At 28.0% G+C, this 15985-nt stretch overlaps 3 protein-coding genes across 3 annotated transcripts; 1 reads left to right on the forward strand and 2 right to left on the reverse strand.

Annotated features, from left to right (window-relative positions):
• Positions 1 to 7472: 7472 nt before the first annotated feature.
• LOC126838261 (ESF1 homolog) lies at positions 7473 to 11113 on the reverse strand. The gene is made up of 8 exons (XM_050572553.1): positions 10875 to 11113; positions 10100 to 10561; positions 9821 to 9996; positions 9621 to 9734; positions 9339 to 9545; positions 7915 to 8631; positions 7690 to 7839; positions 7473 to 7622 (listed from the first exon to the last, which is right to left on the reverse strand). Exons 2-8 carry the CDS (start codon positions 10542 to 10544, stop codon positions 7521 to 7523), a joined length of 1911 nt encoding a protein of 636 aa, XP_050428510.1. The 5' UTR covers positions 10545 to 10561; positions 10875 to 11113; the 3' UTR covers positions 7473 to 7520.
• Positions 11114 to 12117: 1004 nt separating this feature from the next.
• On the reverse strand, positions 12118 to 13532 carry LOC126838154 (translation machinery-associated protein 7 homolog). Its single transcript, XM_050572319.1, has 2 exons — positions 13378 to 13532; positions 12118 to 12492 (listed from the first exon to the last, which is right to left on the reverse strand). Exon 2 carries the CDS (start codon positions 12486 to 12488, stop codon positions 12294 to 12296), a length of 195 nt encoding a protein of 64 aa, XP_050428276.1. The 5' UTR covers positions 12489 to 12492; positions 13378 to 13532; the 3' UTR covers positions 12118 to 12293.
• Positions 13533 to 13663: 131 nt separating this feature from the next.
• Positions 13664 to 15736, forward strand: LOC126838153 (synaptosomal-associated protein 29). The gene is made up of 5 exons (XM_050572318.1): positions 13664 to 14159; positions 14222 to 14323; positions 14603 to 14777; positions 15166 to 15276; positions 15349 to 15736. Exons 1-5 carry the CDS (start codon positions 13878 to 13880, stop codon positions 15480 to 15482), a joined length of 804 nt encoding a protein of 267 aa, XP_050428275.1. The 5' UTR covers positions 13664 to 13877; the 3' UTR covers positions 15483 to 15736.
• Positions 15737 to 15985: the final 249 nt, after the last annotated feature.

Below are 15985 nucleotides of genomic sequence, written 5' to 3' on the forward strand. Positions count from 1 at the left end.
GTAGGTACTAGCTATTACGAACAACTACCTTGTAATCGAGCACTAACTAACCCTAAACTTAACTACTGAATGAGTAAAAATCCCTATTAAGGAACAAAGGTTCTAGAGTTAGGATCAAACTATGGTAACCGTCAAGGAGGCCGGCAAATTAATTTTTGAGTTTTTTTTGTACTTATTCCTTGGATGTTATTTTAGTTAGTGGCAGGAGTGTAATATAATATATTTATATTTATATAAATTATTATGCACTTATTGACTTATTTTAATTTGTAACTCGCAATAAGTTTCAAACTTGACCTTGTTTTTATAAGCTATAACTGTTGTGGTTAAACATATATTCTTAATATATACAAAACCAACGAGGGGGGGACTATTGATCACATGACTTCTCCTCGATGTGGTTAGAAATAATAAATTGTTTTGATTTAAACACTATTCATTATTACAATTTAATCTGTTTCTTTAATCCTCGATTTACGTTTTTCTTTAAGGTACGATTATCACAACTTGCAAGTCACAAATTTCATTAGTTAAGTCATTGAAGTGATCTATAGTTATTATTCCCAAAAAAATGTGTACAAAGTTGTATTTCATTTATTTTTAGATACAACTAACAACAGTTTTTTCCAATTAATTCAAATTATATAATTAATATAAAAGTTATAATATTATAGTTATGCAAAAGATAGTTTCTGTAACAATAGTTCATTTTTTAGCTTTGATAAAAAAAGCTAAGTAGGTTTTGTTTTTGCAATTTTTATTATAAAAATATTAATATTAATATATATATATATAAAATGCTCAACGTTTTTGTGATAACTCTTCATTGCACCATTTGTAAACTGAAATACTTCTTGAATATCAGTCAACTAATAGACATTACATTATTTATATATATATAATAATATAGTTGAATAATAATTAAAAGTTATAGTTCTAAAAGTTTATTGTAGAATTATCATTATTTATAGTAGTAGGCTGCAAAGTACTAAACGATTAATACTATAAGAACTGAAAGTTAAATATTTAAATTATACACTCTTTTCCTGTAAGTTTCACATTTTTAGCTTTAAAGTACAATTTAAACATTTATATTTTATAAGTAAATTACTCGTTAATAAAGTTGTAATTTATATAGTACATATTTCATAACAATAGTCAATATGTATCAACACAAAACCTATGAGTGTAAGTATATTATCTTCATATAATCATACCTATTGACGTTCTTCTTAACGCCTACTTAAATCTAAATATATATACATAATATACAGATAAACGTGTAGGGGACAAGATCTTATTCTAGTAGTTGTATGCAAATTTAAGGTAGGTATTTTTAATATTTTAAACGTCATAGTCGTTAGTTCCGCCAGATAGAATATTATATTTTTATTCATTAATCAATATATTTACAATTAAATAATAAATATGTAATGAAATAAAATGAAAACACATTGAGTACAAAACACGTTATGTAGTATTTTCAAAATAAATAAATAACATTACATGTTTAATATACTGTTCAGTTATTATTCATACAGTCAAAGTCCGTTGTAGGTACATTAGTATCATAATAGACTATTATGATACTATTATACTAATGACACTTTTTTATTATATTATACATTATAATATGATATTATGACTTTTGTAAATAGGTTAGTACATACAAGTGAACATAGTTGTTACTTGTTAGCATTGATTTAGTTTATCGACGAGTATGAACTTAAAAAAAGGCCTTGTATAAAGGGTGGTGTCTCCTTCAAATTTCAAGGTTTAATTTCTTAGAAAAACACAATTTCTTATGTTATTTTTAAATATTCGCATATTCTTATGCCAAAAACGTTACGTACATTGTTTAAAAAGTTGGCTCTTTTTACGACTAGAGAATAAAAGTGTATACATTGCACTGTACAGAATAATAATATATTATTAAGTTTTATGATATATAGAAATAACAGAAAAATCACAGCTTTCATTCTTATAAAAATATTGTTTTAATGTTTAAAAACAAGTTGAAAATGCAGTGTGTCAAAACGAATTTTATGAGACCGAAATCGCCATTTTGAAAGAGTGACTTCTGAATTTTTCCTTGTACTTTTCATATATCATGTAGTTTATACACAAGTGTGTAAATACACAAGAAATTAAGATTAGGATATGAGTGAGACAAAGGACCGCATAGAAAGGTTGGGGGGGGGGTTGTGTCTTGTATTTTTGGTATGAGTAAAGTTTTGTCAATCGGCGGAAAAAGGAAATTGGTCGTTTTTAAAAAATATATCTTATAGAGAAAAATTGTGGACACCTTTAGTGATTACGAACTCGTTAGATGTACATTATTTATTATTTAAAATATTAAGACATAATATACAAGTAGTTTATTGTTGTGTATAAGATAATAGGCCACGTGCCGTATGCAATGATATTATCTGATTTATGCAAATTATTTTAATAAATGTGTTTAAACATTTAAAATTATCTTTGTAATCAAATACATATTTATTTTGCAGTCGAATTCGATAGATCCAATTTAGATTCAATGGGATTTTTATTACTGTAATAATTAATGAGTGAACGTTTCATTTGACGGATCGATTATTGATGTTTCGTAATTCATTTATAATAATTATTATATTGTAATGTTACATATATCCCAAGTAGGTTATACAATGAACCAGATAATACAACGTGTCGTGGCCGTCTAAGTGGCATTTTGTATAATATAGTAACCCCATATATTCTACGCAACTTATCAGACATTAATTTTTTTTTACGAATGTACATATAGGTATAATTAATTATACTAATTAATATTACAGTAATTAAATATTTATATATATATCACATGACGTAAGATGATCGTGAAATGTATATCAAAAGTTATTTTGAACCAACTAAGATAATTATTGTATATTATACGTGAATACATAATAATATTAATATTAATATTAATAATTATAAATATAATATCTTGGGAATCTCGCAATGTAAAATCAGTTGGTCCTGATGGTATCCAAGGAGATTTCCTTTTTAAAATTCGATCCGTCATAGCTGAATCTTTATGGTTACTGTTTAGACGTTCAATCGACTCAGGTATCTTCCCAACAGCCCTTAAATTTGGCTCAATTAGACCAATACTAAAGTCTGGGGATTTTTGTCGTTCTAATGTCTCAATTATGTATACTTACTCTGTTAATAATACTCCTTTAAAAATTTCAAAAAATTCTGTAAAGGACTTAGGTTTTACTCTTACACGCAATCTATGCCCAAATATGCATATCCAAATAATCTGTTGTAAGGCCCTTAATCTGCTAGGTTTCATTAATCGAGTCTCGACAGAATTTCACCTACTCTCTCCTTTAAAAACTCTCTTTTGCTCTATAGTTCGTCCCATTCTCGAATATGGCTCTGTAATCTGGGACCCATCCACCGCTTCTGCCCGTAATATGATCGAAAGGGTTCAAAGAAAATTCCTCCGTCACGCTGCCTATAAACTTAACATACCCTGTCCTCCTCATGACTATACTCCAATCCAACATCTTCTCTCCCTTGAAAGTCTCGCTGATCACCGACACGTAGCTAACATATCTTTCCTAACTAACCTACTTTCCTCTAAAATTGACTGCCCCCTGATTCTCTATCCCGAGTTTCCTTCAATCTCCCCAGCCGCCGCACACGTTCATCTGCCCCTTTTCATATCCCTTTTCTTCCTCAAACTACTATCTGAACTCTCCAATCATCTGTCTTATGCGCATTGGCAATACTGACTCTTCTTTCTTTCTTAAAAATAAGCTTAGTTACCATTGAGCATTCCATTTTTGATACTTTTATCATTTTCTATTTATTCTTATTATGCATACATTCTACTATTTACTGTAATTTACTAATGTACACATTTCTTATGTTACTGGGCATTGGCCTGTATTATATTATTTAAATAAAAATATATCATTGATCAGTTGTCATTACTCAGTGGTTGATAGATGCCTAGAATTCTATGTTTTTATGAGATGGGTAACAGTCGCAAATGTAGTGCAAGCTAACCGTAATCTTAACACTTCTAAAGATATGGGTCTTAATACTCTAAACTATGTTCTAATATTTTGTGGTCGGGAATATAATATAATTCCTTTATTCAGGCTTTATTTGGTCTGTGTTATAGTTTGTGTCAAAGTGTGTAGTTAAACAAACGCAATCTGCGTGATATGTTAATAATAGTATTAAAATTAAAATGTTTTAACAATTATTAATGTTAAAACCCAAATCCATAAAATAACGCATATTGTATAAACAGTGGGCAAATTTCTGTACCAAATATAACATATAGTATAGTGTACACTTCAGTATATGTATGTACATCGGTGACATTGTGCACAGGTGTCATAAGTGCATTTTTGAGTGGAAAATCAGTTTTGTATACCCTAATATCTACCTATCTATCTAATAGCCTCAAGCCTCCTACACATTGCGTACAATATTAAAAGCCAGAAGTTTAGGTTTTCAGAAGTTAATTAAATACATGGAATATTGGAATCAATGGCGTAGCCAGGATTGTGTTCGGAAAGTCTAACCTTTGATTTACTAAATAAAAAAAGTAATCTACTATATTATAATTAATAATTCGTGAAATGTCGAGTATGACTGCATCCGATTTAGTCCCTCCCTTACATTCGCCTCTGCATGGAATATTATGACATTATTCAAATATCAACTGTAAAATTAAAAAAAAAATGCGTTATGTAAGCTATATCATCGAATTATACATATAGTGTATGTGCGTGACGTTAATCCGACAATCAGCTGAATTACATATTAAATCTGTTAGATCATCATAGTAGACCCGTTTACAAAAAGTATGGTTGCATATTGTATTTTTCACTTGCAAATACCCAACAGGCAACAGTATAAGCTGCGATTAGTTTTAACGTACACTGCACTATACAGCATACACATTAAAATACACAACACACTGTAGGAAAAATCTTAATCTAAAATTGATTACCCAACAGTGTATTAAGTGTTACTTGGATATAAGTATAAAAATATATATTATTGTTATTTAAATAAGTATTATGTTTGTGCTCTTGCATCAATAAAGGTGTATACTGTTTATTGATGTGAACATATTGTACAAAACACCATTGACTGTCTACTTGACCTACAACATGCAACGCATTAATTTCATTTTTTGTCAGTTTAAAAACTGTAAATTGATAATCAAATATTCCTTATAAGTTTCGTTTGGAGTTTGAATTATCGGAATTGGTATATTTTAGTACTAGTTAAGGTTAGACATAATTTCACATATTTTTATACATTATTTAGACAATTTCATAGACGTGTCAAGAACTTTTACACAGGCCAAGCGCAAACTGTACACAATTTATATGGTATATAAATAATATATACAGTATACACAAATACAAACCGAGAGAACTCCAGAGAAAAAGTAAGGTACTAACCTCAGTTTGTACTATGTTTTTATTTCAGATTTTGTATTTATATAAGTCAAATAAAGTAAGTAACACACCAAAATATCTTTTTAATTTTATCTTAATAGGTCAATTATATTATTACTTTATTTAATTAATTAATACAAGATACACATTTTTGGTTTTTTTTTTCTTCGTCATCTTACGAGTAACTGTCGTAAAAGAAACAAAATTCACAGGTTTCCACGATTTTCGCAGAGTTTACCAAATCGATATGACAGTGTTGATTGGGAGAAATAGGAAACTCATAATAAGTAAACTAAATCTAAAAAAAAATCTTAATAATGTAGATATTCTGACTTATGAGTAAAGTATTATATGTATAACGTCTTAAAGGCCAAGGGGATTGCAAGTGGCAGGTTTTAAGGAGTTTTATATAGGCAATATTTAAGAAAATAGGGGTTTTAATAAATGTTGACCATGTCAATTTATTTACAGATTAACTTATAAGCTTCAAGGAATTATTTTTAACTTATACAATTTTTTCAATGAGTAAACTCCTATTTAGTGGTATTTTAGAATTAAAAGCCTGAAAAAATAAAGCTTGATTAGGATAGTCCGTCCTCAATTCTGTAAAAAAATCAAGTTCTCTGACTACTGTACTAGGTAATATAGGAATTCGATTTTCATTAAAAAAAATCCGTTTGTTAGAATTAAATCAATTAAATTTAAAAAAATTATCAATACTAAAAAAAACAATTAGTTTACTTAAGAAAGCAAAAATTCAAAAATCCGTTTCCTACATAACCTAGTAAAGTATCCAAAGAATTCAAATCTCTTTACAGAATTTAAATCTAAGTCTAAGTAGACGAAATTGTGTTAGACTGTTTGGTCTAAAATGTTTTAAAAACAGACCGTTTTCAATACCCTTAATCCATTACCCATGGGACCATGGTTGACACTTGTCTATGTCTATCTATGTGAATTTATAACTTCTTATGTTCGTTATGTTAATTATGTGTTATTATTTGAGTGTATTAAGTAAAGATTCATTTCTAATTTATTTTTATTATTTTCTCACAGCAATAGTATACTATACTATTCCTTTTAATATACTTTATTATTGTTATCACTCGTAGGAATTTCGCCTGTGTGAAAATAATAATCCTGCCTATTTATGTCATAAAAAAAATGATTTGAAAAAAAACCGAAATTTAGGGGGAAAACTCGATATTTACACTCTGCGCATGCGCAAAATGGCTGACTATTTAATTCTTACATTTTTTTTTTAAAGAAGGTAGGTACGTGTTATACACAAGCGACTCACGTTGATCGCATATTTTTAAGATTTCTTTTTTATACCTTCCTAAAATATTGAAAAAAAGGTACGATAATCTAGTGTTTTTTAAGTAGGAAACTTCACCGGCTTGACAGCGCGGGTAAAAATTGAGATAGAAAATCCAAAATCCCATCTTGAAACAACACATTTTTTTTTTTACTCAAGCCTAGCAAACATTGGGTCAACTACAACATCAAAATTAGAAGTAGAGATGTGAACCCCTAGAAGCTTATAGCACAGGACCACTCTTCAATAAAATGGAAAAAATTAGATTCACGAATAAAAAAAAAAAATTAATTCAAAGTGCGAGAACCATTTTAACTTAACCCTCAACCAAACACGCTGGTGTATTTTGTACACCAAACATTTATTTAGTTTATTTTTCTTCATTAAAAAAATTGTTACAATTAAATATCAAGTTCTGTTATAAGTAAATAATTAATAAATAAAGCTAATTATGTATGATATCACATCATTTTATCACATTGTTTTTTGTGTAAATTACATTGTAATTATTGAAAAAAAATAATGTGAAGTTAAGGGTTAAGTAAGGTTGGCACAACATGTCCTAGAGAAATATAAAGCGTATGAATTTGTACCAACATCAGCTTACAAAGTCTTTGTTGTAAAATTAGTTGCAATATCTATTAATTTATTATTTGTTAATTATACCTTATATTTTAGGTTAATATCATTTTAGCTAAACATTCAACACAAAATTAAAACCCAAAAGGTATTTACAATTTGTTTTATTTCACATATTTAGTTTTATATTTAATAGACTTCACAAGATTCTTTAATTCTGGATTATTAATATTATTTTTTGATTTCTTCTTTGGTGGTTCGTTTACCTATGACATAAACAAAACAAATTATATCAAAGCCAGTAGAGGTAAAAAAATATTTTATTAATTATACTTTTTCAGTGTCATATAGTTGGCGTCTATTAGCTTTTTCCAAAATAATTGCTTCCATTCCTTTAGTTCTTTTAAATTTAGGATCAGCTGGATCAATATTAAATAGATGAGAAGTATATAATGCAGAGAACCTCTCATCTTTTACATCAACCTAAACATTTAATAATTATATTAAAACAAATATTTAAACAATTATCTCTATTATATAATATTTTAAATTATTTACATTAAAACCACCATTGTCATCAACTGTTCCATTTTTAATATTTTTTTTATGTTTTTTTTTTGAAGATTTAGTTTCATCATCTTGTATTTTTTTCATGTTAAAATGATGTTTGTCAGTTGGCTCCTCGTCCATTAACAATAGTTCTAATTCAGCTTGTTTGTTCAAATTGTTCTCTTCACTTTCTTCTTCAGAGCCAGTTTTCTTAATTTCTTTAGATTCTTTTTTCAGCTTTTGCTTTTCCCTCATTTTTTCTTTTTTTTTTTCCATCATTTTTTGAAATGGTGTTAAATTCTTTTTGGACTTCTCTTCTACCGTTTTCTGAACTTTGTCTTGAGTACCTATACCCCAAGATATTTCCAATTCCATATCTTTGTTATTTTTTTTTTCTTCTTCATCTTGAATCGTTTGAAGTAGTTGTTTATATTTATCTATTGGATCTTTTTTAGGACCATTTTCTTCATTTTCATCGGAATCGTTATTCTCTTCTTCACTGTTGCTATTTTCATCTTCTGAACTGAAGGCAATATACTTTTGTAGAGCACTGTCCTCTATTTCAGCTTTAGGATTGGATTTAAGTTTATTAACCAATTCTTTACGTCTTGGGTCAGTTTCATCCCAAGTGAGATTAACTTTTGCTTGTTGTAAAGCAGTTGTGGTAAAAAGGTGAGGTTTGTACTTGGACAAGTCTGGTAATTTATTACACATTTCTTTAGGCTCCTGTAATTTACAGAACATACAAATAATTTTAATAATACAATTTATATTAAACATCATAAAATAAACAAATAAAAAAAAAAAAATTGTTTTCATCATTAGCCTTCTGCCATGCGCGCGTTTTCCAGTCACACTTCAATGAAGTGTGACTTAGGTAAAGTTTTCACTTTAGTCACACAAATTTATTATGTGATGATCATTGTAATGATAATAATGCGCTTAAAGTTGTATAAGGTATTCATAAAAGGGTGGATACAATTAGGGTTGATCATCTGTCTAATTAAGTCCTAAAACTACACCTAAGAAAGCAAAATAAAGAAAAATAATATATTTGATTTTTCAAGGTTTATCGATAGTACCATTTCTAAAAAATATTCTAAACAAATTAGACTATTTTAAAAAGTTTTAGCGCACTGTAATTTTAAGTTGAAAATATATATATATATATATATATAGGGTGTTTTTCTCAATTTTTAAAGAGAAAAGGTGAACTTTTCTAAATAAGCCCAATAAGGTAACATTCAGGTACTAGTTTTAATCTATAGATTCGCTACATGAAGAAATAAATTTAGCGGTTAAGAAGATATTATGGGTCTCGACCAAAAAAAAAAAACAAAAGTTAAAACCATACTTTCTTAGCTCTTCTTCAAGGCTAAAATACGTTGTTTTTTTTATAAAAAATATGGTATTGTATTTTATAATTAATTTACTTGATCAAATTCTGTATCATCAGGTACAAATCGTAAATCCATGCGTGTAGCACTACTTTCATATTCTATTCCATCACATTCCGTATAAATTTTATTGGCAGTTTCTGGGCAGTCACATACAATGATAGCATAGTAATATTTAAGTCTTGCTAATTGGTATTGACGTAACTTTTCCATATGATATTTGTTACCCTCTTGTTCTTCTTCCTAAAATAAATTGATCAATAACTTAAAAGGACATGACTATAATAGAAAAATGCCATGATTATAATAAAATATTACTTCATCACTATCATCAGATGAGCCAATATCAACTGGGTTATCAGAAATAAGTTCTGGTGGTCCTTTAACCTCCTCCTCTTGCATCCTTTTCATCCCAAATTCTGATGGATAAATCTTAAAAAATAAAATTGTATTAATTAAAAATATGCTTAACTTCTCCTTTATTATTTTATTTTATAGGCAGGATAAATAATGTTTACAGTGACAGATTTTATGAAACCATCAGTTGGCACAAATGAACTCAAAAGTATCATTATATCAGTTGCTTGTATTCGATCCCAATCCATATTACATAAAGCTAACCTATATGTCGCTTCTTCTACATTATCTGCATCTTTATCTAGCTCACCCCAGCCATGTTCCAAATAGTCTGTTTCTAAAATACAAAGGCCATCAATTACTACTAGTTATAATTTTATTACTTATCATAAATTAGTAATAAGTTTAGACATTTTAACATAAAACTTAAATATAAATACCATTATTGTCTTCATCAGATGATTCATCGTCAGATGAACTATCAGTCATAATCACGCCATCACCTCTAGCATAGTCAACTGTAACATCTTTCAGACGATCTCTAATTTTTTTATCAATTTGATTTCTATTAGAAGTACTATCATTTTGAACTATATCTTGACTAGTGGATTGTTCAGAGGCATCACTGTTTGAATCATAGTCTGAATTAACATCGTCCTGTTCTTCGTCTTCATCAGACATATGATAAAATTTTTTGAAGTCTTCAGTAGTGGAACCTCGTAAAGGACGTCCTCTTTTATCAATTGTATATTTAACTTTAAACCGTTTATCTTTAAATATAGATTGAAACCGTTTGTCAATTTTAACTTTGCGTTCTGCCTTGGGTAAACGTTTAAATTTTGGATCATTTCCGATTTTAGAGAATCTTTTATCCTTAGAGTCCATGATTTCTGATTACGAAACTGAAACATTACAATATTACAGAAGCATTTATTTTTTGTACATTAAGATAATGCTGTTTTAAAGGTGGAAAATAGAACAAAATGTCCATATCACAGATGACTAGGGTTCTCGGATTCCTAAAACAGATCTGTATGGTGTATTCCTATTCTCATCCCTAGGTACTGGGAACATAATGACACGACAAAACATCCAAGTTTGTTAATAATACATAATTGATAATAGTTGTTATAAGAAAAAAGATAAATTTATTGATGTTAACTATCCAATGAAAATAATTGAATATTCATTTGAATGATGTTAATATTTACGTACCTAGGTTTAGTTTAATGCCAGTTAAAATTATTTTTAGTTATTGTATAAAAAACTAATACCTAAGTATAGCTATAACAAAATTATATTCAATTTAACTAGTCTTACGAATTAAGAATTAACTCAAAGTAATGATCATAATATATTTCTGATCCAGCTAATAGAACAATAGTATAACTTTGGTGAAGCATCTATACTTGCTTCTCTAAGCACGTGTTTACACAACCCTGTTATCTGTTATCACTTTTCATTATCATATATCAGCGGCTGTTGTTCTCAACATGATCTATCGTGGAGCTATCTAGCAGAATATTCTGTATTCACTAAACATCACGAATCGTAATTCACGATCCATAAAATATGAAGTATGAATAAGTATAGAAAATTATAATATATTATTACATAGACCTAAAAAGATTTCTTTATTATTATATATATATATTATAGTATTATTAGCACTGAGCATAGACTATATTATGAAGTATAGTCTTGTTATTAACACAGTTCAGATCAAATATTAAAGATGTATACTCTAATTTCTATAGTATTCTGTAATAGGATTGATCAAATCTTTAAACTTGTAGTTTATTAATGGTTTTTGAAAACTCAAAAATTTTAGTATTACGTATGAATTAGATAGAACTTTTTTTTTTCCTAAGCTTCAGAAACTCACGGGATCAAGCAGCAACAGACACAAGTCAAAGCTTAACATCGCTGCGCCACACCATGCCCCATAAAGTAGAACTGTTTTGGTTACAAAGGTGAAAATATTAATTACCTATACTCTATCCCATATAAGAATGGTAATGCGCAGAAGCCAAAATGCATTACTCTCATATACACTTGCACAGCCAGGGGTAGTGCATTTTGATTTTTGTGCAGTACCCCAATTATACGGTATAGAAAATTGTTCGGCATTAAAAGTCATTCTGTAACTTTACTGGAGAATTAGGATACATCATAATTTGAATTTTGTAAAGCTTTATACACATCTGCCTCCAACATCACCAACATTAAAAGTGGGGGTACAACTTAAAAACTACACAAAAACATGTTGATGAAAAATGTTGCTCTAGAGTAAACAAGAAATACTTAAATAATGTTAATTTTTTAGTTATGTTGACTGGATTGAGTCATTAATTGCAAAAAACATCTTTTATCTGTTTTAAGTCACTTGTTGGATATTAATTCATGGGGTGAGTAAAACAGTTTTACGACCCGTAACTTCATAAAAAAAACTATGAAATTTCTAACAGGTAAAATTTTAGATTTAATAGAGATCATTACAAAATTGTTATTCCTGAAAAAAATTATATACCATTTATTTGTAAGTTAAGAACTTAATATTTAGTTATACATTTGTTAATTTTACATATTATAAGGATATTTTCAATAAAACAATAAATATTAAAGTTTAATAAATTATTTTTTGCCAGATTTTTTAATTCCTCCACCAGCTAAAGGTCCTTTTTGACTAGCTTTTGCTTTTAATTCTTTTAAAGCTTTCTCTTGTTCCTTAATCTTTTCTCTATTTCTTATATCATCTTCATCTAACTCCTTAGATTCTTTCTTAGGATTCTTCAAAGGCTTCTTTTTACCTCCTTCCCGTCCAGACATATTTCTGTAAAATGTAATAATAAATAATTTAATTAAAAAAAATTTTAAAAATCAACCTATAAACAAATATCTTATTTCATATTTGGTTTCATTGACCAGTCTTAATTTAAAGTTTTTGTAAATTAAATTAATGTTAATAATTACCAAATATTACTAAAAAAATGTAGAAAACAATTTGAATAAACAACTTATTTTATAGTCATTAAATATAATTGTTACAATAATTATAATTGTTAAAATTAATAATTTCTAAATTAAACTAAAAACTCATCAATATACAGCTGATATTATAACTATCCTAAATGACCAATTTTAAATCGACCCATGATATATTTGTAAGCCATACATGACACATTACATACGGTATCGCAGTTAATACTGGAAGCCTCTTTTTTGATTCCCAAAAATCGCAAAATAGATGTTAACTACCCTCAACCCCTAACGGAAGCCCTAATTACTTTCAAGAGGGTCTAACAAATAAAAATTACTAAAAAAAATTATTTACACATGTATCCATAAGCACTTAACATTCTTTGTTAACTAAAAAAATATACATTTTTAAATCAACTGACTTTTTTAATAAATAAATTGTTATAAAAAACCTCACCATAAACTTAGATTTGAGGTTTACTTTTCAAAACAACAATTAACTTTAAAGGATGATCTACATATAATTTAAAATATTTGGCACCATCGAAAAAGTTTGTTTATTTGTGACATTTTCAATTGAATTAATAAAAAAAGAAGGCGGTGTACACGTGATGAATATGATACCCTCGCAATGCATTTTTTGTTAACAAAGTAAATACATTATAATTCTTGTAGAACTAAAATTTGTAACTAAAACTTAAAATACTATTTAACAAAATACATTATTTTTTGTACTCACCTAGATTTAATTTATGTAACGAAAAAAATCGAGTATTCGTAATGGAACTATAGTCTATACTATTAAAATTTATAATTTGTAGGTATATTCACTAGCCACTATACAAAACTAATAAAACATCACTATTCAGTATTCACTACCCACAGGTTTGATTTGAACTGATCTGAAGTTAGACATAAAAATTAAAAATGATGTTAGTTACAAGGTAGTAAAAAATACCAAACACTTTTGGAACCAATTGTTCTTATGATTATATTTTCATAATCACACATAGCAACAATTACCCCGTCCCGTTAAGAAATACAATAAAAAATAATGTCGTAAATACTAAATCGTAATGAAATCTGGCTACATATGTTAAGCATTGAGCAATATTTTTAAGTAATTTAGTACTTTTTTCATTATTTTAATTTAATTGTGTTTACCAAAGCAGTATTCATATTTCAAGTTTTTTACCCTGCTTAGATTGTGTGTTTTTTGATTTAACATAATTAAGTATAATGTCGAAAAATCGGTATGTCAGTGATTCATCAAGAGGTATATTTGACGAAGACGATGATGTAGACGATGACGAATTCCTAAGTCGTGTTCGAACAAACACAGGATACAGAAACGATCCGTTTGGTCAAAGCAATGGCAATCAAGATATAGCGAATGCACATAGGCAAAAGCAACAAGTGATCGAAACCACCAAAGATGTAGAACAGAAAACTTTACAATCTACTGAGAGAACTTTACGCCTCCTACGGGAATCAGAAAACATTGGAACAGCAACAGCTGAAGTATATATCAATTGTAAATGTTATTGTTACGTTAATAAATTAATAATTTAAACTTGTCATAGGAACTAGTAAGACAAAGAGAGCAGCTGCAAAATACTGATAAACGGTTAGATGAAATCAATTCAAACCTACGTGTCAGTCAAAAGCATATACAAGGAATAAAAGTAAATGTTTTAATATTAAATGAGTTGTGTTAACTTATTAAAAACGCTAAAACCCAATATGATTATTTTATGTAAATTACGGCAAATTATTTAAATATGTAAAAACTAAAATTTAATACGTTAGCTACCTAAACAAATATGTGTGTTTAGTTGCATAGCAGTAAAATTATCTATATTATTTAATTCCTAGTAAATCATAGTATCCTAAAAACTCCTCTAATACATTGTGGTTGTACATATGCAATGTATTCATGTAACTTTTATATTTATCCTTAATAGAGTATCTTTGGAAGTTTCAAAAATATGCTCAGTGGAAAATCTAACTTACCTCCTCGTAGTGCTTCTACAGAAGAGTCTGTTGGGCCAGCTCAAGTAAGTGAAGTGCGACGAAGTACATTAGGTGATACTTTAGCACAAGCCAATTCAAATATTAGTGCAATGGACCAACATCCAGGTATGGATTATCAGTTTTCATACTATTATACTTATAAAGTGCATCGTAATTATCTAAGAGCTATATATACATTTTAAATAGAGTTCAGTTATGAGATCACTTCAATGTACCCTTTATATTGTCTTATAAGAATTCCTCCAATGGTGTTGGTGATAAACTATAGATAGTCTACTGCTTAGCACAGTTTAATAATTACACCTTACTATTCAATGCTAAGACTCATCCTACTAGTATTTTTAACTAAGCATTAAGTATAAAAATATATAAATGGTGCTATAATTTATACTACAAAAAATGTAAAGTTGTTTTTGACCATTGTCAGCACAATGTTGATATTACTTTGAATTCATAAAACTGAATTCTATCCAATTAATAAATATTATTTTAGGTTTGAGAATAAGAGGATTGGTTGACAACGAAATAACTGGACCGAGTGATGTACAATCTTCACTTGACAATAATTTAGATGAAATTTTAGGATCAGTTACCAGATTAAAAGGTATTTATTATCATAACTAATGCCTACTATTTAAACATTCTTTTTGTGTCATATTATTTTTTAATTTTACAGGCTTAGCTTTAGGACTTGGCGAAGAAATAGATTCTCAAAATGATTTGGTCGAAAACATTATGGGTAAAGCTGATAAAGCTGATATAAATATGGAAAGACAAAACAAAGAAATCAATCGAATCTTAAAAAAATAAAATCTGCTACTCAAATAAATTTTACATTCCTATTCAATTTTTAGTTAACTTTATTATTACTCTTGTAGCTCAGTTATAAATCGCACACCTGCAATAATGCATACTTAAAACTTTTTAAGTGTGCACTTCATGTTATATGTATTTATATATTATATTTGTATGATTGATGACATTATTTACACTTTTTATGAATATATCTAGTGATTATATTATTATTGTCTGTAATTATAAAACGGTCAGATGTTATTGTCAGTCCAATTATATTTTTTATTTAAAAGAATTTAATTGGGTAACATTTATCATTATATTTATTATGAAGTCAAGTCTATTTGTTTTTGAATAAAAATCATATATAAATCCAAATGTTTTTTTTTCCAAATTTTTTTTTAATTGGGAGTTTTATTAGTAACGTACTGTTCGAAGTAGAGACATATATTTTAATACAAAAATAAGGCTAGCATGCGATGTACAAGTTGAAAAATAAATAAATATCAAAATAGATC

The sequence above is a fragment of the Adelges cooleyi genome, unplaced genomic scaffold, assembly GCF_023614345.1.
Source record: "Adelges cooleyi isolate 19-005CV unplaced genomic scaffold, UGA_ACOO_1.1 ACOO_flye_CR_arks_rails_tigmint_CR_PRNA_30, whole genome shotgun sequence".
NCBI classification, from domain to species: domain Eukaryota; kingdom Metazoa; phylum Arthropoda; class Insecta; order Hemiptera; family Adelgidae; genus Adelges; species Adelges cooleyi.